The following is a 22,396-nucleotide window of genomic DNA, read 5'->3' as shown; positions in this document are numbered from 1 at the left end:
GACGTGGCACGCTGCATGTCGATGTGAGGCTATCAGGCTGAGCCTCATGGACATTGTTTCTCTGAGCAGAGTTGGAATCTCAGCTGATCGCAGTTTAAAACTCTTCGGTTCTATGATCCAACTAATTCTACAGGATTCTTCTGTAATGTGACGTCTCAACCAGTTCATGCTTAATGTAAATAAAACAATTTTTGTCTTTATTATTCTTTCATAATTATATGTTAAAATAGTTCTTGTTGAAGGAAATCAAAGAGAGACTGAAAAGTACATTTCAACTTCAGTTGAAGTATTTCAGTATTTTTATTATGTAATAACATAGAATAGAATAAGTACACTCTTCAAAGTACACCATCAGTACCACCATGCACAACAATACGCCATCTGGAAAAGAAAGTTATGAGCGCAATTCAATGTCTCCCACTAAAAGGCCCTGCTTGACTGTAAACAAATCCGCTTGAGAAAGTTTAAATTAGAAAATTGTTTCTAACCCACCTGTCCGCTCAAAACGACACCCCAAACAGTTCAAAGGACCAACCGGCTTTACTTTTACCTCTTAATACTGAGGATGTTGCTGCAGAATTTGAGCCACAGTTTCCCCCAAATTGTCGACATCATGTGTTTTTACTTGATACGTTATTGTAAAATAGAGCACCGGGTAACCCAACAATAGACGCCCCTTCTACTCTCCTTTTGAGTTCAGGCTCGTGTTTAGCTCACCTAAAGTCCAGCTTTGCCATTGTGTAGCATAATACATTTTCCTCTTCTGTGTAAGAAGGCAGTTTCTCGAGATGTGCAAGTGCCGTGAATGAGGAAGCAGAAACGGGAGGGATGGGAGTTAATACAAGGTTCGTGTCGCCTCGAGATATTTCACTCTAATATTAAAAGAGGGCCGAGCTCCTCAGAGCCTCTTGCTTAGAAATAATGACTTACCACAGAGAGAGAGAGCGAGAGAGAGCGAGAGAGAGCGAGAGGAGGCTTTTGACGGTGCACAATACCTGCGAATGCACAACGCCATTCAAATGACCTCATTCCCGCTGCTGTTAGGACACACACTACCCCACAGAACTCGCAAAACACAATATATTGTTGTTCAGTGGCGCGTCGCTGCGGGCTGGAAGCCTGAGCGCAAGAGGCATAAACATTAAGTGCTCGGGAGAAGGCCACCGGACACCCGACGTCGATGTGGCTGCACACGTTTCTCACCTCGCGTCGATTCACAAAGATTCATAAACACTGCTAATGAGGCGAGTCCATAGGTCATCGAGAATTGAAACTAGCTCTGTTGCTTTCACGCAGGTGTTCTGAAGCCGCCTGGGCCATAGCAACGCGCCGTGCGGCCCGGGCGGCGCGTGAACGTTGGTGAGGTTGCGAAAATGCGGCTCCTCGAGCTGTGTGTTACACGCCGTTTGGTCTCTGGGCTCCTCATTAAATGGCGTGATCACATGTAGTTCACGGATCCCATCTGCCCCGCGAGGACGCGGGCTCGCAACAGCCTTCGCAGAGGGTTTGGTTTAATGATTTGAAAGGTGGATTTGTTTCCATTTTTCCTTCCTCGGTCTTGATTATCTTGTGTGTCGACAAAAGCTCCCCTCTTGGCTCCCACTTAGAGGAATCCTGCGGAAAAAAAGGCCGCTTGTACATCAATTACTCGCCACGTCCCTTCAACTCTTGACTTGAAGTAAATGGGAGCTGCGTTTAAACAAAAGTGAGAGGAGCCTTCACACGGTCATATTGTGTGCCGGGTACTTCACAAAACACATGCGGACACATTCACCGCAACACCATTCACGATTCGAATTGGTTTAAACGCTTCGGTACATTTCTGTTGAAGTGGATCTTGGCTTTTTCTACTGGATCTGGCGACACATCTGGAGGAAAACTTCCAAATCATTAAAAAGGATATTCATTAAAGGCACGTCATGCACTAGTGCGGAACGATTTGGTTTGGATGACACACGGGAACGCGTCACAATGCGAGATGATCTGGATATTGACGCACAAACAGGATATCCGTGACAGAGACTTATCGCTTTTGGCTCTGCATCATTAGAATGAGCTCAGCGGAGAGTAGGTTTACTTCAAACTAGATTTGCTCAAACGAACTGATTCATTAATTGAAAAAAGGAAAACAGAAGAAAGATGAGACATTTGGTTTGTCATTACTTGGTAAAATAGAACTCCTGTTCTACTGGTTTTGTTATAAATGCTTCTCTTCTGTTTCTTTTGAAGGAAAGGAAAGGAAAAGAGGAAAGATAGGACACTAGATATTCCTTTATACCATTTGGAAATAATGTAGTGCTTCACAGCTGCCGTTGTCTCCTAAATAAAACAAAGTACTGTTCATAATGACCATTTTGTGTTCTCTACTCAACCATCACTTGTGTAGGAAGACATTTTTTCATATTCTCAGGAGGACTTCATACAATCTATGTGGATTCACACCTCGTGATTTAAACCAGGGTTATGTTACCTGCATCGTTATTAAACAGATGTGTACCACATTTGCTCATATTTCTAGTCACCTGCATAGATCTCCACATGAATATGTTGCAGTGTGTTATACCTAGTACCCCATTGGAGGAAGTCTCAAACAGTGAGTGAGATAATGTGACGCTGCTGGTGATTATTATAGGTTAATCCCAGGGTCATGTGATCTTTAATCCGTTGATCATACTCATTTCCCAATAAAGCAAGTCTAGGTTCACTGCTGCAGCAGCTGAGTCCACACAATCCACACCTTAGTTGTCCCCCATAAAAAAAAATAAAAAAATAAAGGGCCACAGAGCAACAGCAGAGCAAAAGACATGCACTCAGGCCGGGTATTACGTGACAGGCTAGCTGCTAAACTCGCTAATCTCAGCAGCATTATACAAAGCCCCCTTTGCAAACCGCTTTACACTCTGTTATAGATAAGGTTCATTTCAGTGTCAATTCAATTCAATTCATTTTATTTTGTATAGCCCAAAATCGCAAATTACAAATTTGCCTCAGAGGGCTTTACAGTCTGTACACATGCAACATCCTCTGTCCCGAAACCCTCACATCGGCACAGGAAAAACTCCCCAAAATATGAAAAAACCCTTCAATGGGGAAAAAAGGGAAGAAACCTTAGGGAGAACGTCAGAGGAGGGATCCCTCTCCCGGGATGGACAGACTGCAATGGATGTCATGTGTACAGAATCAACAATGTAAAAGATGTACAATACATTCAATTTCTCTAACTGAAATGATACAAGTAATTGCAAGTAGCAGAAGAGGTGTACGGCAGGACCACTGCAGGGACAACCTCCATCAGATCGAACCACCATCCACAGAGGCTTCTGTGGGGAGGGAGAGCAGAAAGATGTTGGTTTTTGATGACAGTAATATGAATCATATTTAAAGTAATGATGATGGCAGCAGCAGGTGTCAGCAGAGCCATGAGCCAGGAGTCAGAACCGGGGTCCGCACGAAACTATGATCCACGGAGACCTGCTAGGCGAGAAAGCACAAAAAACTCCCGGAAAGAAGCTTAATTAGTGATGTACATTAATAAAGCATGGATGATTGTGGGAGGAGAGAGTGAGAGTGAGAGAGGGGCTCGGTGTGTCCTAAGAAGTCCCCCGGCAGTCTAAGCCTAGAGCAGCTTAACTAAGGGCTGGTCCAGGCTAACCTGAGCCAGCCCTAACTATAAGCAATATCAAAGAGGAACGTTTTAAGCTTTATCTTAAATGAACTGACCGAGTCTGCCCCCCGGACTGAAAGTGGAAGCTGGTTCCACAAAAGAGGAGCTTGATAACTGAAGGCTCTGGCCCCCATCCTACTTTTTAAAACTCTAGGAACCACAAGTAGCCCAGCATCTATGGAGCGTAGATGCCTTGTAGGACAATACGGTGTAACAAGCTCTTTAAGATAAGACGGTGCCTCACCAGCAAGTGCCTTGTAGGTGAGGAGAAGTACCTTAAATTCTATTCTTGATTTAACAGGAAGCCAGTGCAGAGAAGTCCTAACGTGTTAATGAAGGGTGCAGAAGTGATTGACAGCGTGTGGAAATGTTTCCTTCTTTCAAAGAGTGCCAGTTTGAAATGAAATGTATAATTCAAACCCTTCGCCGTGCTCCGTTTTGGTCCCAGCAGTGGCGTAAAGGAACGTTTAATGTGCCGCTCCCATTCTCTGTGCTTTCACTGCAGGAAGTGATGTCGGTGGAGGAGGAGTGCACTTCCTGTTACTGCCTGATGGACTCGTCGAGCTGCCACCTGCTTCTGGGCCGGCCGGGCTCGTACGCGCTGGTGGGCGAGCCGCTGACGCAGGCCGCCGTCAAGAGGCTGAAGCTGGCCGTGTTCGGGAGCATGGAGGCGGGCTCCATGAGCTACGGCCTGCGGGTGTACTGCGTGGACGACACGCCGCACGCCTTTCAGGTACGGGGGGGGGGAGGTGGCGGTTTGGAGGTTTTCACCGTTTGGCTCCTTTCATCAAGGGCTTTTCCACAGGCTTAATTCATTCACGAAGACCATATGGTCGGTGTCAATCAAATGTGTAATCTCAGGTCGTCACAGACCCCCAGGGAGGCAGCACCGGACTCTTCAATTGGCCTCAGCTCAAGACGTAACATTTAAGCTCAGGCTACGAGAACTGGTACTTCACTCAGGAGATGGAGTAGCATGAAAATAAGAACTAAAAGACAGTCCATATTGGACCGACATCAGGCAGGCAAAAGAAAAAATGAGTCCAAATGGGTCCAAAAGAATGCTGACGCTGCTCTGCATCAACTTTATGAAGTGATAGACAACATGGCGCGGTTTGGAGCTTCTGGTGTCGTCCCCCCCCCTCCAAATTAGCCAAAAATGATAGCATGAGATGATAGAGAGACATGTGTTGTCTCTCTATTGTGTTGTTTCATTTTATTTTTTAAATGATTTTTTTTCTGTCTCGTAAAGAGAATGTTTAGTGGAATTTGGTTTGAGGCACTTTAATCAAGGAGAACAAAAAAAAACACATTTGGAAAGTTTAGCATTTCCGTCCTGGTGGGCCTGGATTACCCATAGTGCACGCTGTTACAGAGTGAAGAGGACATTATTTCTCAAGAGACATTTTGCTTTTGAATGCCATTCTTCCACGCTGTGAGCTCCACAAATTAGGTTTCATTCATCTCCATTGTGTTTGGGCTGAGACGGAAATCTCAGAGGCAAATATCTCATGGAGAGGCGGGGAAAGCATTTTGGTAATTTCCCCCCCCCCCGAAAGTCCACCATTTCAACGAGTACGTTTAGTAAAACGCCTCTGAAGACGCAGCGTATTTTAGGTCAGGGGCCTGGATTCAAACTCTCGCGCTTTTGCTGTGAGGCAGCGGGGGCCTCGGTTGCAGATTCCTCACCAGCGTGACACACACCGGTACCGGAGCCGCCGGCGGGTTCATCCGTCTCCGCCCTGGGCCGACTCTCTCCACGAGGTTTTTAATCGACCGAGACGAGGGCTGCCGTGCTCTGATCATCCCCATGTCAACCCGCCTTTTTCATACATCTCATCCTTCGGTGACCCGTGTGGGGGTTATTTTAAGCGCCGAGATCACACGCGATCACCGAGACTGGACTAAACAGAAGAGCCGATCCGAGCTGAGTCCGCCCCCCCCCCCCGACCGCCTCTCTGACACCTCGCAGCCGCCCAGCGGCAGCTGGCTCTGAAATGCTTTCTGGATTTGGTGTATGAATTTCCAGCCTGCCGAGCAGATGCCAGACTTTGGCGGGTCCCCCCGGGCCCCTGTCTCTGCTGCGTGTTTTCCGAGCTCGGGGCCCGATGGCAGCCGGGGTTCTGGAGCAACCGGAAGCCCGATGCAACGCAAACATTTGTGTGAGGGGGGGGGGGAACATTTTCTTCAGCTCAGACCAAAGAGGGGTGATGATATTTACTCTGATATTGCACAATGATGCTGTCTCATTTTAAAAGAAAACCTCCTTCGATGAGTTTTCAAAATGTGCGCCTCCTTTGAATGCCTCGACGTGTCACCACCTCATTTTGAAATGACCAGAAAAACATTCAGTCAAAGTAAGGATGAGGTAACACCTTTATCTATCGCGGTTTTCTATTTTTGATATCATCTTGTTGCTTAGGAATGGGCCAAAATAATTCCCCTTCGCCAGCAAGTCCACTTCCAAGGTCACAGCAATCTGCACTGGAGACTTAAGGCATAAAAGCTTCTTACCTGAAAATACCCCCATATTAGTATTCTGCTGGCAGAAGTTATGTTCCACAGTAAATGCTACCAGAAAGCACCTCAACCTTTAGCTCAGCTCAGCCTGAAGCCCGAGGGTCCTGAACCCAACCATCATCGACTTCCACAAAAAAAAAAAGCTCCAAATGATGAACACCATTACACTTAGATTTGTTATTTTTGACCACAGCAGATGAGGAACAGTCTCCAGAAATGGACGTTCCCATACTACATAACTGCACTGTCTACTTATAATTATTAAACTAGCAAACATTTTGAAGCCAATGTTTTACTGAACATATGCAGGTAGGTGTTTTGCTGAAATATATATCTATATTGTGATGTGTTTTTCTTTTCAGTACACAATGTCATTCAGGAGAAAATACCTTTCCCTAGAAACGTATTTGAGAATGCGGTTAAATTGGGTTGGAACTGGTTGTTTTGTTTTCAGTAGAAGGAAAATCCCCAAAGAAGCGACATGATTACTTTGCATGTAATAAGCTACCTGCTAAGCACTGGTGGAAAAAAAGAAATACAGCGTTTAATGATGCTATTTTAAATATTCATACATACAAACCCATATTTTTGGCCATTATATGTAATTGTTCTCGGCATCTTTCACATCATTTAGCCGTGACAGATGGCTGTGAGTACTATGATACCCTTGTGGCTCAGTTAAATGTACAGACTAAATTGGGTTGCGGGTGGAAGTAAACACGATGTCATTATTGCATTGGCATGATTTAAACCGCTTATTAACAGCTCTTCCAAATAAAGATGTCCAGAATCACCCGTAACGTATTCGTCAAAATGCAATTAAAGTAAAGCTATTCATCTAAAGAACAAAGACGTGTAAATTCACAGAAAGGACTGCAGCCACTGACAGCACCACATATTGCACATCACTTGGGGCCCTTATGTGCTCCGTCTCAAGGTCCCATTAACAAAAGATATTGCAATGATTACGTGCACATAGATTTGCACATTGTTACACTTTATTGCAATTATCCAGGTGGGAAATTAGAGATGATGTCTTTTCACAAAGCACACTGAAGGCCGAGGGAAAATTAGTGATGGAATGTTGAGTCCTTAAGCTACTGGCATTCCTCAAAGCTTCAGAACAAGAACGAACCGCATTGGGCGTTTAATAATGGAATTAATCAGTTTCAATATGGGTGATGTCATCAGGGTAAACATTACTGTATACTTTTTTCAAAAAATATTTCTAAGAAGACTGTGGAACTGCATCGGCGTGAATAGAAACGATCCAGACCCTGACCTGGGGGGACCTTACCTTTCCTAATCTCTGTGAAGATTATGACAAAATGAGTCGCAAAGAGGCTCCTAAAAATGCAGGATGTTGCAGAGGTAGCAGTCACCAAAGACCCGATCGGCATCTATCACAATCCCAGCGAAGTTTCCACCATGGCGTCTCGAGGCCCCTTTTGAGTCCAAACCGGCGGAATCCAGCACCGCGCACGCAGCTCGCTCCCTCGACACCACTTTTCATTTATTTTCATTTTTCATTCATCGTCGTTTGTTTTTCCACGTGAGCGTTTTCACAGCAATAACAACAATAATAACGTGCTGCACGCCGACACAGGCACGCACGCGCAGGCATGCACGCGCAACCCAGCTGTTGCACGTACGGACCCTTATTCAGAATCAATCAGCGTGGCCCGGGATTAGTCACAGCTCTTTTCCCTTTGTGATGGAGATGGCTGAGGATAGACGGGCCAGACACCCAACCATCCCACCGGGACACTGAACAATGATGACAGATGAATACCTGCAAGCGACAATCAAAGTGCTCTTTCATCATCGCAAATTCAATTTGGGAGATGGACACTTGCATAACCCCCCCCCCCCCCCCATCTCCCCCGCGCACGTCCTCCCTCCCCGCGGTGCATCCATTCCGCGAGCATTAAACGCGAGCTTCAATCTGTCGCGTTGGGGCCACGAGTGTGATGCTAATGCGGGTGTGAGCTGCGTGATTCGCTCGGCGGAGACTCGGCGGCGCTTCTTGGCGGCCTTCTCGCCGCGTTAATATTTGTGATCAATCAATTAGCGGAGGTGACAAGAGGAGAGGATTTTCAACAGCTGTTTGCGCTGATATGCAAAGGCGGTACACGTTCCCCCCCTCCCCCCCCCCCCCCCCCCTCTTTGTCTCATGCCTTTTTTTCCCCTTGTGCCTTTTCCTCGCCCCCTCGTTCCCTCTCCCTTCACCTCTCCTCTCCAGGGGGTGGTGGCCGCAGAGAAGACCAGGGGGGGTCAGCTCCTCGAGGAGCCAAAGATGTTGCCTTTCCGAGCGAACACCTTCAGCCTCCAGGTGTCCATCCAAGATGTCCCTCAGTTCCTGTGGAGCATCAAACCCTTTACCACATGTCAGGTAACCATGGCAATGGTAAAAAAAAAAACTGCTGCAACATATTAAATGATGTAAATTTCTGTGTAGTGGGATTTGGGTTTTAAAACGAATATATTGTTATACATTGAGATGCCTCTGTTTGACTTCCATGAGCCAACAAGGAAGATACAAAGGGTGTTTCTATGCAGGTATTCTTAATGCTTTTCACTGGGTCGGATTCCCCTCGACAACAGACAACAGACAGACAGTTAAAAGGAAGCCTTAGGAGATAATAAAAATAACAAATGTTATGCTGTATTTCGTGGCTCCGACGTACATGTTCATAAGCTTGTATTTGAGTCATCATCGAGTCGTAGTGGGATGGAAACCAGTTCATCACAAGGCCGTCTCACTCTTAAGCATAACCTGCTTATTGGTCCATTTAACTCGAAAGTGACCATAATTCACCAAATGAAACCGGAGATTGAGACCATAAACGGAGGTAATGAATCCAGTAGGAATTAAGTGAATTCCCCATTCAATAAGATTTGGTTATTTTGCAACCAGAGGAGCCACCTCCGCCGCTCCGCTTCTGCTGGGTAGAATGAGCAAGGACAAAAAGGGAAGGGACGGAAGGACAAAAAGAAGCTGAAATGGACTGGGATGGAGCTCCACAGAGCCACACGGCCCTTTCAGTTGGTTGCCTTCTATCGGAGGCTAGTCTTAGTCATACTCTGTGGAGGCTGGAAGGAAACGTAGTGTTTCCGTTGACATTCGGTTTCAACATAAAAAACCTGTGCGGGTAACATTAGCGGAGTACGTCAGCACCTGATTAAGCAGCGCTATGCTACATAGTATGTGTACATATGCTCCATTGGCTTTTTTTTTTTAACACTGTGACAGGGAATAAAGATCTAACTGGCCTCACAGAGCGTTGTCACTGTCTCAGTCGCACTCTCATAGGTGTCATATCGTTCTTACATCTTTATCTTTTTAACCTGTTGCATCCCTTGTTTGATGAAGTAGGAGCAGGGTGTGTGGCTCTCATGTCTGTATGTAATATGTCTATTTCATTCATAAAAATAGAGAAGTGGTTTTACATCAATGACTGGTCCCTACTTCACGCTGGTAGCTAAAACAAAGCCAGGTGGCTAGAGTCCACTATAGTACTACAGCAGTTTGTATAAAGGAGGGGAGCGAAGCCACTTTGCATCACCTTTGACCCCTACAAATAGATAACCTACCTCATCACCACAGCTGCGTGGAAAAGGAAAAAACGTAATTGCTGCAACTTTGACTTGTTAATCCAATGCATTTATCCTGATCAAGTATTTTAAGACTGCAGCTAATCTGACGTGAGGCTATTAGTGATACAGCTACAGCCCGCTAGGTTCATTAAACAACCTTCATGTAGCAATGTGGAACATAGGCTACTGTAAAGAAGACAAGTCAAATCTGGCTCGATGAAAATGATCCTCTTCTGCACATCACATTCTGGTGTGTGGGTGCACCATTTCAAGGGTTTAAAGCTTCTCTTTCATGATACACTTGAGAATCAGAAAGAAGGGCCTGACCTGAGAGTAATGGCTCGGTGTCGGTTTGGAGTTTTAAGATGCAAACGGTTTTAGATTGAAGTGATTGAATGCACCGGCGTCGGACCCCATTGTTGCCATTCAGAGAGCAGCTGAGCTGTGTGTCCCCCCCGCTGTAACAATATTGTTGCTTAAGAACCCGGATGCTCGGTTTCTGTCTTCTGCGGCCTTATTTATGAGGGGACCCGTGATGGCAGGCAGCCACCGCGCCCTGCTTAGGCGTCGCACGTGTGGAATAATAGCCGAGCCATCAAGTCAGCTTTTAGTGCTAAAGAGCTTTTCCACGTATGTCAACCACGACCCCCCTTCCCCCCCGCCGTGCTTCTTAAGCCACCGCTCCCAGACTCCCTTTTCTGTTCATAGGTCCCTACCGACGTGAGACGTTCTCCCCGCACACGCCTGTTATCTGGGAATTAATTATGGTTCAGTCATTTTACAGTACAAAAAAATTATGATTGTGAATTTCTTTTGCCTCCATCAACGAGTGTTATTTTGACTGCATGACATTCATCATTCCATAGAACCACTGAGACTTTAACGCAAACCTGTATTTGCTGTGTGTACATTTGTCTGTCTCTGTCACCTGTGGCCCCGACCCTGAATAGGAATAGGTTATAAACGGGTAATGGACACAGACAATTACATGCAATACTTGTAGGTCATATATTAGATATTTGTTGCTACAGCTACCCACAGACTGCATGAGCCACCGGTCCTCCTGTTTCTGGGGACGTTTGATTGAACAAAAATATAGCAGTAGTGTTCCGCCCCTTTGCATCAAGCCAATGCTCAAAGTATCACAGGTGCAAATGGTGATACAGAGTGTGAAGGCCAGCTGGTTAGCACGCTCATACCCACCCTGATGCTCGCTCTCCCTTCCTTCTGCCTCCTCAGGAGTTCTCCTTCCCTCAAGTGTGGTGCAGCAACCAGCAGCCCCTGCACTGTGCCTTCTCCCTGGAGAGATTCAGCCCTGCCACCGCCCAGCTCTCCTGCAAAATCAGCGTGCGCCAGGTCAAAGGCCACGAGCAGATCCTGCAGGTCTACACGGCCGTGGCCGAGGTAAGGCCACGGGCCTGCGGCAGGGAGGGAGGGAGGTGTGAGGTGTGTCGTTTTGCTTTCTGGCTCAACCTTTATATAACCTTCCCGCGTGTACACTGGCAAAGCGGGGGCCAGCTCTCCTGAGCTTGCACTTGTGTATTAATAGAGCCGGGTGGACACTCTTACTTTCCCTCCTTGGCTTCACGGATTCACGCTAAACGCAGACGACCCGAGGTGCAGCCGTCCGCCACGTCAGCCGCACCTGTTCTTTTGACCTTTATTCGTCCCGGGAGCTCCGGGCACATCGGGACACGGCGTCCGCCGAGCAGGTGGGGGGGGGGGTCGCGATCCTCACTCAAGAGCGCCTCGACAGCAGTTGTTAAGCCAGAAGAGAGTGTTGGTCATTGATTTTTACCCCGAATGCTTTTTTTTTTTTTATAAGGAGCGGCGAACGCGCTCAAGGCCGCAAAAACGTACGGCTGCCGCAGTCGGTCTCTGGTAAAATACTACTTTTAATCGCTTTTAACGTTTGTTTTTATTGCGACCCTCATGATTAGTTTGGGTTTTGACGGATAAGAGGAAGAAATAAAATTATTTATTGGAGCTGTGAGTCGAATACAAATCAAATCCCCCCCCACACACACACACACACACACACACACACAGTTGGTTCAATAACCTTTTCACACAGAGTTTTTTAGAGGTGCTCCACAGCGTTAAGTTTCCATCAAAGGGAACAGTCGGATTCCCATGAAATTGGCAAAACAAAAAAGCAAATTGTCTGACTGATTAATGACCATCATGTAAACAAGGATTTGGTTCATGGTCCCCCACCAATCCACGGGGACCCGATGCTTTCTCAATACACACATTTCCACATTTTCACTGCAGCCAAGCTGCGTTGGGCGGTTCACGTGCACAGGGATACAAAGAAGAAATCCACCTCTGACTCCATTGGTTCCCTGTTTTGGTTTCATCCCCAGCTCGCTGTGTAACTGCGGGCCAGGTCTTTTTTGGCCTGCTGGTGAAATGAGAATTAAAAGGTGTGTGTGCTCCAGCTTTCTAGTGTGTGTGTGCGCTCAAACTGCTGGTGGTGCAGTTCGATGGGAATCTTCTCCACTGCGAGACAACAAACGGGAAGAGTCAATGACGGGCTTACTGTCCATTGGCAGGTGGAAAAGTCCCTGCCGGCATAAACACATCAATTTACACCTGCTTTTGCATGCCGATATGCTACACCCGAAAAATAAAGCATATATATATATATATATATATATATATATATGTGTATACTATATGCAGTTGACTTTTGCAGTTGACTTTTGCAAATGTATTATTTTGGTACTTTGAGCACCACAAGCAAAGTGTCGTCTCATTCTGTTTCACTCACCTAAAGAACCCCTTGATTGATTGATTGATAGCACTCTGGGAAGAGAATAATTATATGCTATTGATTTCTGTGTTAAATTGTCCCTTTTAAAGGTTGTGAATTTCTCCTTTGTAGAAATAGAACAAAGGGTTTAGTCACCTTGGATTCTTGATTGATTGCCGTTTGGTAAAGTTCAATATTTACAATATGGTCAAATACTGTAAGATAGTCTAAGTAACTGTTTGATATATTTTAAATTGAATTGAATTTATTTTCTATTGCACAAAATCACGTGATGAGGCACTTAAAATGAGCCTATACATTTCCCCCAACACTTAGCCATTTAACCTATGTTCCTTGATTAATCTATTCAATTCATTTTATTTTCTATTACCCCAAATCGCTTATCTGCCTGAGAGGGCTTTACGGTCTGCACATATGCCACATCCCCTGTGCCAAAACCCTCACATCGGCACAGGAAAAGCCCTCCCCAAAAAATGAAAAGCCCTCCGATGGGGAGAAAACAGGAGAACTGTGGACGGACTGCGATGGTTGTCATGGGTACAGAATGAACACGTATGTGTGGTAGCCAATCAGGGAAAGATAATAGAAATTGAAAGAATCTGGCTGGCCAGTGAGTGAGCTAATTTATCGGGCCCCCCCGCCCACTGCCGAGGTGGATGTGGCGATATGACGTGCGCAAACAACCCGCCCTCGTTGGGAATTCGTTGCAACTGATCAGAATTCAAACTGACACCAGCGTCTCGTGACCCAAAGGAAATCTGCCCGCCGCTCTAATCCGAGCTCGTTTCTGCTCTCGTCTACTCCTCCAGACGGGAAAAGAGTCCGTTCCATTTTTTATGCAGACCGACTGCACCATCACGTCTCAGACGGGGCCCAAGGCCTTCAAAATCCCCTCCTCCATCCGCCACAGGATCTGTGCCACCTTCGACACTGCCAACGCCAAGGGCAAGGACTGGCAGCTCTTAGCCCAGAAGCTCCACTTGGACCGGTGAGTGTGTGATGTGCACACCCCCCCCCCCCCCCCCCCCACACACACACACACACACACAAACACCCCCCTCTGACACGGCATCTCTTTTATTTGGAGTAGCCTCGCCGGCAGTGTTTCCACGGTTACTTTGAAAAAGTATTCTGATTACTGACTACTGATGACTCCTTTAAAAAGTGACTTAGTTACTTTACAGATTACTTGATTTTAAAGGTAACTAAGTTTTAATTACAAGTTACTTTATTAGTTACATTCAGCAGCCCCGCCGCCTCAACATAAAAATGACACCGGCTTTATGTTTATCTGGTCGGGTCGAGCTGGAAAATCAAACATATATTTGACTATTAGTAGCGCACAGTGACGTGGACAAGTAACTGTAATCTGATTACTGGTTTTGGACATATTAACGCGTTGGTCAGATTATATGGCATCACACTCCGACAAGTAGGATTATCACCTCACAGGTTTTGACTTTACTTAATGAGCACACAGTGGTTGCGTTATCTAGTTACACTGTGTGCACATTGCACAAGGAGCAATGTGTGTAATCAAGCGCTCCCTTAGCATTTCTGTCGGGGTCATATATTGTTCAGCACTTGTTTGTCCTGCTTGTTTTATCGGATTAGAATATGCATTAATGACGACAAGCTAATATTTACCCAATCCAGCTTCCCCTCTCCAAGAAGTGACCCTGATCTGACCAATGGCTGCAGCCCGCTATGTTGCTCCTTCTTCTTGCGTAGCATCAAGCAGTGGCAGTGAAACACTGCCTCCAGCTGGATGCGCCACCACATGATACGTGCACACACCCGGCGCAGCATCAGTGGGAGTTGTTTTTAAGTTAGTGAACGATATAATGAGTGGATTGCATAATAGTCAAATGAAAACCAAGGACACGTACTGTAGGGATTTTCTCTATTATTCATTTAGGAATAAGTATAATATGTTTTATTTATCAAGTAATTCATGGAGGGGGTGGATTATCTATAATTTATAGTAGTTTGTTCAGTGTCCTACTCTCCCCCGCAGAGCCGTTATTCTTTGTCAGTTCATTTGGTCTAAAGAAAATAACATCTATTGATATCATTTGATGTATTTTCTGTTATTAAAAACACATTCGTGAGCCACGGTGTCTCACATTTGCTTTCATGAACACTTTTTATTCTCTTTCCAGGCAAAGACTCATTTTCTGTTAGCAAATGTAGGCAGTAACCTTATCCGAGTATCACGCAATTAAAGTAACATAACTGGATTACTGTCAATTTCTTTTGGATCATATATGTGAAAAATTTCACAGAAAATAAATGTTTGAAAATGTCGCTATTACCAGAATGTTAATACGTACACTTTAAATCCTACATTTAAATTGCAGTATTCTAAATATACTTGCTACAACTCCTTATTTTAAATCTATTGTAAAATCTGGATTTTGCCTTTCTGTAACTGTAACAGAATGCGTTACCTTTTTTAATCTATCCGTATGTATGTAACGCTTTTCCACGGATTGCCTTTCTTACAATACGTTTAAACGTTTATTGACCCATATCTGAAAGTAATCCCAAAAGATTCATTGTTTCCTCCTGGTTTAGGTTACCAGGTTTAAAACCCACAGCTGTTTGAGGAATTTATTTTCTTTTGTTGTTGATTTAGGTTCTGTTGTCAAAAGATATATATATATATATATATCATCGGATTTAAACCATGCTTTCAGAAACACGGTCTGAGAACTAGCATCCTTCACGAAACCAAATTAAGAACAATTCAACCTATTCACAGAATCCATTTGACTCGTTTCATTCGTAAGATAAATGCCTCAGCGAGCACGTCGAAATCGAGTGGCAGTGCCTCCCCCCACCCCCCCCCCCGCCCCGCGTTGTGTTGACCCAGCTTGGCGTGCTCTCCTCCCGCAGGAACCTGGCTTACTTTGCGAAGCAGCGGAGTCCGTCGGCCGTCATACTGAACCTGTGGGAGGCTCGCCACCAGGACACGGCCGACCTCGACTCCCTCGCCAGCGCCCTCGAGGAGATCGGCAAGATCCACTCCAAGAGCTCCCCCAAGGACCAGGGCGAGCCGCGGCCCGGCTTCGGCCAGGCGGAAGCGGGCTGCGCGCGTGGAGCCGGCGCCCCGACCAATCAGGCGGGAGAGGACTCGGCTCCTGAATCGACGGGCTGAAGGGAGGGGGGGCGGGGGGGGTGAGTGACAAACTGAGGCGTATACATGCGAAAAGCACACACGCCGGTATGGGACGACACACTGTGGCCGTGCACTGGGAGGTCAAGGGGTCGTGAGTGGGCGGCGCGTGGACCAAATTCCACCAGATGCAGAGACGGGGCGGGTACCTGCGGTGGATCCCCCCCCCCCCGCTGAGGAAGGACTGTAAATCTTTTTCTGCCTTGCCACTCCCTCTCCAGGTTCCTTTTTGATGTGTTTGTTGTTTTTAAGTCAAAGCCGCCCCTTCCGTCTTGTGTTCATCTCCCGGCGCCGAGGGTGAGTGGAGCATTTCCCGACCTTTTGTGCACATTTGCAGTATTTTCTGAATGCGCGCTAGAAGGGGTGGGACGCGCTTTTTGCCCCCACCTCCCATTCTCTCCCAGCGGGTCCACATTATCACAAGTTATCATCTGGAAATACGGTGACACAACTGGGGAGTCGTTGCAGTGGCATCTGATTCAATGTATTTATTTGTTTCCCAGCACATCTCCATCTCAACCAATGAATGAGGACTTAGAAGCTACTGTTTTGACATCCAATACTATATTTTTTTCAAAAGAAGCTGCTGATTGCTTAAATGCTGTGATTGTGACCTTTCAAAGCCAAGTATCCTAAATAGGTATGTGTTATAGGCTATGGATAAAAACATGCTAGTGTTGTCATGTGGCAGAGTGAGATTTCTGTCCGTGGCATTACAGTTAATTACAGGAAGCGATGAAACATCATTTCCCGCAACGGTAGGGAGCACATGCCGCATTTTCACAGTTGACCACGACGCATCCGTCTCACAGACGTCCTATCAGACCCAGACAGACCAGTCGGCCGCATCCGACGGCTCACCCAAAGCACACGCAGACACACAAACACGCCGACAGAGGTCACGTGCAGACAGACGGTGAGTTTGCATGCTGTACAACAATAAAATACAAAGGGTTCATAGCAGGAGAATGGTTAGAAGGGAACAATGTTCTGGGTATTTGAAGCCAGGAATCTAAATGGCGAAAGCCGTCTTGTGTCGACCGCCGTGGCAACGGCCAATGAAAGCTTCGATGGCAGGTAGTGCCGCCTGACACTCCGAGTTGAATCGTCATAAAGGACAGGATGTGACAGGGCGGCAAAATTGATTACAGTGAAGAAAACCGTTTAGCGTTGAAACTTGAAGGGACAGTGTGTAGGATTTGGATGAATGAGTAGCACTTTATACCTGTCTGCTTGTTCCTTCCTTTCCAACAGTAACAGTAATGTGAACCACCGGATGCAAATCTGTGGAAATACGCAGTTGGCCTCACTGTAAGGCCATCGAGACCATGATAGCACAGCTTTATAAGGGTCCCGGAGGACTACGGTGGCATCCGGGTCGAGTAAAAAAAACGGAAAGGCTCTCTTTTGAGCGGCGTACTCCGTGAAGAGAATAGAGTTTTACACCAATCAAATCCTAGTTAGGAAAAGGTACACACTGGCCCTTTAAATCATTCTCTTGTTTTAATCAAGCTCTAGCCCGCTATTTGAGGACTAGTTAAAACCAGAAAACGCATATAATTCACATTGGGTTTAGAACTTTTTACATGAAATACATTCAGGAACAAAGTCCTGGGTTCATGCTGCTGAGACGTTAACAAATTTAACCTCAGACCACAATGGATCTCTGTCAGAGAGATGCAAATTGGGATATTAAGGCCGCCCAAATGATGCAAGAACACATGATCTCACTTAGCCCTGGGTGCATCTAACCATGCAAATAGTTTTTGAGATATTTGCACCTGAGATTTCTGCCTCCACCTATGGTGAACCAAACGTAATTTGGACTGCTCAGTGTTGAGAGATTACTTTAAAATGAATGAACAGCAGGATGCCGTTCCAGGATCCATCTCGCAGTTACTCCGGAAAAGAAAATGTGTCAAAACGTTCTGGTTCTGTATGTAGAAAACAGTCCCCACACATCTAATTCCACTGTACCGTCAAGGCAGATATCTCAGCATCTGAACAAATGTGTGTTCATTGTGTATACGCATCTGGTGTCCTTGATATGGTAGTTTCAATACCCAAACACACGATAGCTAGCCAGTGTAGCCTAGCACGGACGGGCGGGGAACTGTAGAAGCTGTTCATCAATGTTCCCTTTCTAGAAAGAGCTGACTAATGAATTCCACATCTGGGACATTAGCCCGGTCTGCTGTGCGTTCGCCCACCCAGAGTGACTAACTGAAGGGGCGGAGTTACATCCATGAGTCTACGTACAGTAGACAGTAAAAACACGTTTGTCCCATCGGGCTGCGACCTGCTAAACGAAGGCCAGCCGGACGGATGTTGTGTCTCAGTTGGGACACTTCCGGCAGTACACCTCTGCATGGTACGCCGCGCACACACGAGGTACTCGCCTAGTGCGCGAGTTTTGACAGGGTCTTTAAGGTCTCAAATCCAACGCGGCTCTTACACACCCGCCAGCAAGACTCTCACAATATTTGACCCCTTCTTTTATGTTTCAATGGCCAAAGCCAATCGGAAAGGAGCGGTACCGCCAACATTCGACCGTGAGAGTGGGCCGCCAAAATATCTGCCAGCTTGTTTGCTTCCTCCAATGTACTAAAACTGAATAAAAATGTATGTGATTTTACTTTTATTTGCTTGTGTGCGTGCCACCTGTTTCATGTGATGCCTTTTTTGGCCAGCCTGGGGGACCCTCCCCTTCCCACAGGGAGCCATCATTGCAACAATCGAGGTGCACAGTGTTCCACACTCAGCTTTTTCAGTCATTATGAGGACCCCGTAATGGTACTCGGAGTTTAAGTAAGCAAGTGTGGAAGAGAAGTAGTGAAGACACGGTCCTTCTACAATATGGGGGTACATTTCACGTTAACAAAAAAGTACAAAAGTCATTTGTTTCTGTTAAATAAAATCCTGAAGGACAACATCAGAATAGGACAAATTCAAGCTCAATGAAACACAGTGTGCACACATGTTGATTCTTAATCATTTATTACTATTCCTACTTTGTACCACATGTACATGGTTGTGTGTTGCGCAAAGCTGTATAGAGGCACTGTTGGTCAAATCTAAAAAAGCAACTAATTACAGAGGCAGACGGAGGTGGGGGTTAATATGAGCAGAAATAAGCAGGATATTGCCCTATATTAAGTCTAAGCTCTATATCTACTAGAAGCGTAACTGGCAAAACATGTGTTTTGATGTTTTCTGGTTTGCTGAATACAAATAAACAAAAATAGGCAATTTTGACCATAAAATACCATTTTATTCAATTATTGTTTCTTGCCAGTATCTAAATATAAGAAATTAGCTTCACTAATCAAGGCCCCTGCAACCATGTACAATCATACAGTATGAGTAATGTGGTATGTGAAGCTTTGGCCTGGGGCTGTATTCTAAAGCTTCATTTTTATGAAACACTTAGTTTATGCAATTTTTACATTTAACCACTCCATGACCTATTGTGCCCACAAATCCCCAAAAGGTGTGGACAATGTCGGTGCTGATACTCTCACAAAGTGGGAAAGTATGGGATGCTTTAACAAAACGAGAGACCAATTCTGATCATGAAACTCAGCTGTTGACGTATTTAACCTGAATAAAGATCGGCACTTTCTCTGCAGTCGCCTCAACAAACTCAAACCACAACTCGATTCTTTCAATTCTATTTGATTTTCTCTTGGTGTTTTTTTTTTTTTTAGGTAAAAAAAAAAGACAGCTGATAAGATAAGAAAGCTGCACTCTAGGTTTTTTCAATATGTTTCGTTTTTATTTTTCTTCAGGAATGATATCATGACTTTGAATACATCACTGTATACATCAGACCTGACACATCTGCACGGCTTTATCTTGCCATGATAAAAATAACTGCTTTTATGTCTCTGCATCATCACTATGCATTTCGGCAAATAAGTTCCATCTTTTAAACTATTTGAGCTGGTGTGGGAGGAATGTGAAAGGTCCGATTTTTTCTTCTTCTTCCCATTATGCTTTTTCCCCCCTTAACTGTGACTATGAATTTACCTTTTAGTTCCTGCAAGAAAAGAGTGTAAAAAAATGGAAATGTTGACTTTTGTAATCCTTAGCAGTGGCTCATGTTACACTAACCGCATCCTATCCGTGCACATCATGCAGCTCTCTCCCAACTGGTCGGATACAGCCGCTTGGTGGTCAGGGAAGAGGTTGGGTCAGACGCGCCCTCAAAGAGAGAAGGCTGCTCTTTATGTATTGATTGAAACTAAAAGACACAGTTGAACCAGAGTTATGTAACTTGGGTCACCTATAAGGTGTAGCCTACCTACCTATGTGTTATATACATTACACATTAGTATGCACAAATGTATTCATTTCACACAAATCTTTTCCTGAACCAAACCAAATCGTTTTGTTGCCTAAACTACCCAAGCTGATATTCATGAAAATTAGATCAATAAATGATGGCGGTGTGACGGTAATTTCATCAAACAACAATCATGTATTAATCCAAGCATTGCATTATAGCTGATGGATTATTGGCTGATAATATAAAGACTGTTTACATCACCTTAACCTGCTACTTTCACTACACTTACAAACTAAGATGGTACATTTTTAGGAATTATTATGTGATAAAGTTTGATTTATAGATTGGTCGTTACTTTATTAATTATTAATAAAGGAGAAGTTTTATTGCTAAAACAGTATTTATACAATACACACAGGTAAATTAAGTAAAAATGTTGAATTCTTTTTATATAGCCCAAAAACAGGAATTACACATTTTCCAAATAAGAGAGGTAAGCAGCATAATGATGGAAAAATGACAACTAACTATAACAGCAGTAGTTAAAAGGTTAACAATAATAATAATGGCGCCAGAAATAGAAAAGTGACTACTAATAATAATAATATCAACAGACAGGACCACGGCAGGGACACCCACCGTCCAGATATAAAGACCATCCAGGGACACCTGTGAGACCGGAAAGCACAGAGACTCTGGAGAGAAGCACAGTCAGTAAAGGGCGGCGTTTATGTCGAGAGTAATGTGACTAATAATGCCGACAGAAGTAGCACTGGGTGTCAGCAGGGCCAGGAGTGGGTACATGACGAGTTGGGTGTGAGAGCGCTAAGCCCCTTCATTCTGGATGTGTGTCCGCTTTGTCCGCTGTGTCTCATTTAAACGTGTTGGAATCCAGTTTTTTGACCGTGAGCTCATACACACACATAAACAAACGTGTTCTCACTATGTATAATGCTTTGGTGTAAGACTAACCCTGTTTCATGAGATAAAAAAGTCCACTCTCCATGACTTTCCTCTAAATTAGTAGGCTCCATGCTCTTTTTTTGCATTACGCATGGCCTTCGGCTTCATATCACTATTCTCGTGCCTTGTTTAACTACTGTAAATTGTGAATGTTGTAAAGTACCGATGCGGATGAAAAAAAATAAAGAAAAAATGAATCATATTGACATACATTTAAAGGTATTAGTTGAAAAAGTATTTAAGATTATAATATTGAATAGGCTGCAAAGCTTTTCTAGTGCTGAAAATCTATGTTTGGTAATGCCAGGCAGCTTTGTGGTATATTGTATCTATAATTATGAAAATTTGGGATGTTTTCTGTACAGTAGAAATTGCAAATGTATATGCAGCCTTTTGGAAAATAAATGTACAGTTGAAAGATCTCAACTTGACTAAACTTTTTTTGCAGCACGCAGTCACAAATTACTTTGAGTATATATATTAGAAATATTGAGTATGGTCAGACACTCTGCTTTGTTATGCTAACAGTGGCTAATGTAGCCCTTCGTAGAAAGTCTTTTTTTAAGGAATGTCCTTGTCAACAAAGTTGTGCCAACTACTACTACTATTTGGAAAAAACTTGGTGGATTTTACTCCAAAATACAACGGAATCAAACAAGTTCTTTCTGATGTAGATCCCGGAGGCTCCGTCTCCCAGACAACGCTCGCATTTAATTAGCTGGAAGGAAGGGTGCTATGCGATGACTCACATCAGGTGAAAATACCCTACGCGGGGCCAGAACTGATCTGCTTAGTCACTCTACCTTTGTACCTTCTGAAGGATTGGAGGTGTGCTGAGTTTTTTTTTTCTTTTTCTTTCCTCTGCTTGCTGTCTTTCTGTCCTCGCCTCCTTAGACTTTGCTCTGTTTGGGACTCTCTCTACTCCAGGACGCTTCCCACGCTGCTGTGAGCTACCCTTTATCAAAGATGGAGAAGTTACATTATTGTACGCAGTAAAAGTGTACAACCCCAGTAAGCAGAGGTGTAATATCAGTGGTGCTACACTGTGATCTAGGCTTTAAAATTGAATAACAACACATAGAACTACTATACTTATTGACAGCATTCCTCCTTAGATTAAATCATGGGGGGGGAAAACATTTCCCCTTGGTTTACAGATTTGTGCCCAACATTGAATTTGGCGTTCAAAGCGACGCTTTGACACACGGACCAGGACGGGTCAGGGGTCTCTGGACCTTTGTCTGAGCTATCACAGCTCCCACTTTGAGCAGCACGCATTGTTCTGTTGGATTTGGAGGCACAGGACGCCTCCTCTTGGAAGGTGGTTCGAGCTCTACTCGGTGTTTGTAATGTAACTGTAATCATGTGACGCAGCAGCCATCGGATTTTACCTCCACATACATTGGCCGA

General features: G+C 44.8%; 1 protein-coding gene and 1 long non-coding RNA gene across 3 annotated transcripts in view; one reads left to right on the top strand and one right to left on the bottom strand.

Moving 5' to 3' along the window:
- unc5db (unc-5 netrin receptor Db) overlaps positions 1–21,412 on the top strand; it is a 145,924-nt gene extending 124,512 nt beyond the window's left edge. For both annotated transcript variants that reach the window (XM_037481875.2, XM_037481874.2), the window contains 5 exons: positions 4,170–4,397; positions 8,427–8,576; positions 11,021–11,185; positions 13,367–13,545; positions 15,456–21,412. In XM_037481875.2, the coding sequence (XP_037337772.1) occupies positions 4,170–4,397; positions 8,427–8,576; positions 11,021–11,185; positions 13,367–13,545; positions 15,456–15,717 (984 nt within the window). In that variant the 3' untranslated portion in view covers positions 15,718–21,412. The remainder of the gene's footprint in view (positions 1–4,169; positions 4,398–8,426; positions 8,577–11,020; positions 11,186–13,366; positions 13,546–15,455) is intronic.
- Positions 2,983–11,119, bottom strand: LOC134129038 (uncharacterized). Its single transcript, XR_009956214.1, has 3 exons — positions 10,985–11,119; positions 8,414–8,543; positions 2,983–3,320 (listed from the first exon to the last, which is right to left on the bottom strand). It is a non-coding gene; the product is annotated as an uncharacterized LOC134129038 (long non-coding RNA).
- Positions 21,413–22,396: the final 984 nt, after the last annotated feature.

This window comes from Pungitius pungitius, chromosome 5, assembly GCF_949316345.1.
Source record: "Pungitius pungitius chromosome 5, fPunPun2.1, whole genome shotgun sequence".
Classification (NCBI taxonomy): Eukaryota; Metazoa; Chordata; class Actinopteri; order Perciformes; family Gasterosteidae; genus Pungitius; species Pungitius pungitius.
Note: the sequence above shows the minus strand (reverse complement) of the source record. Positions and strands in the feature narration are given on the sequence as shown.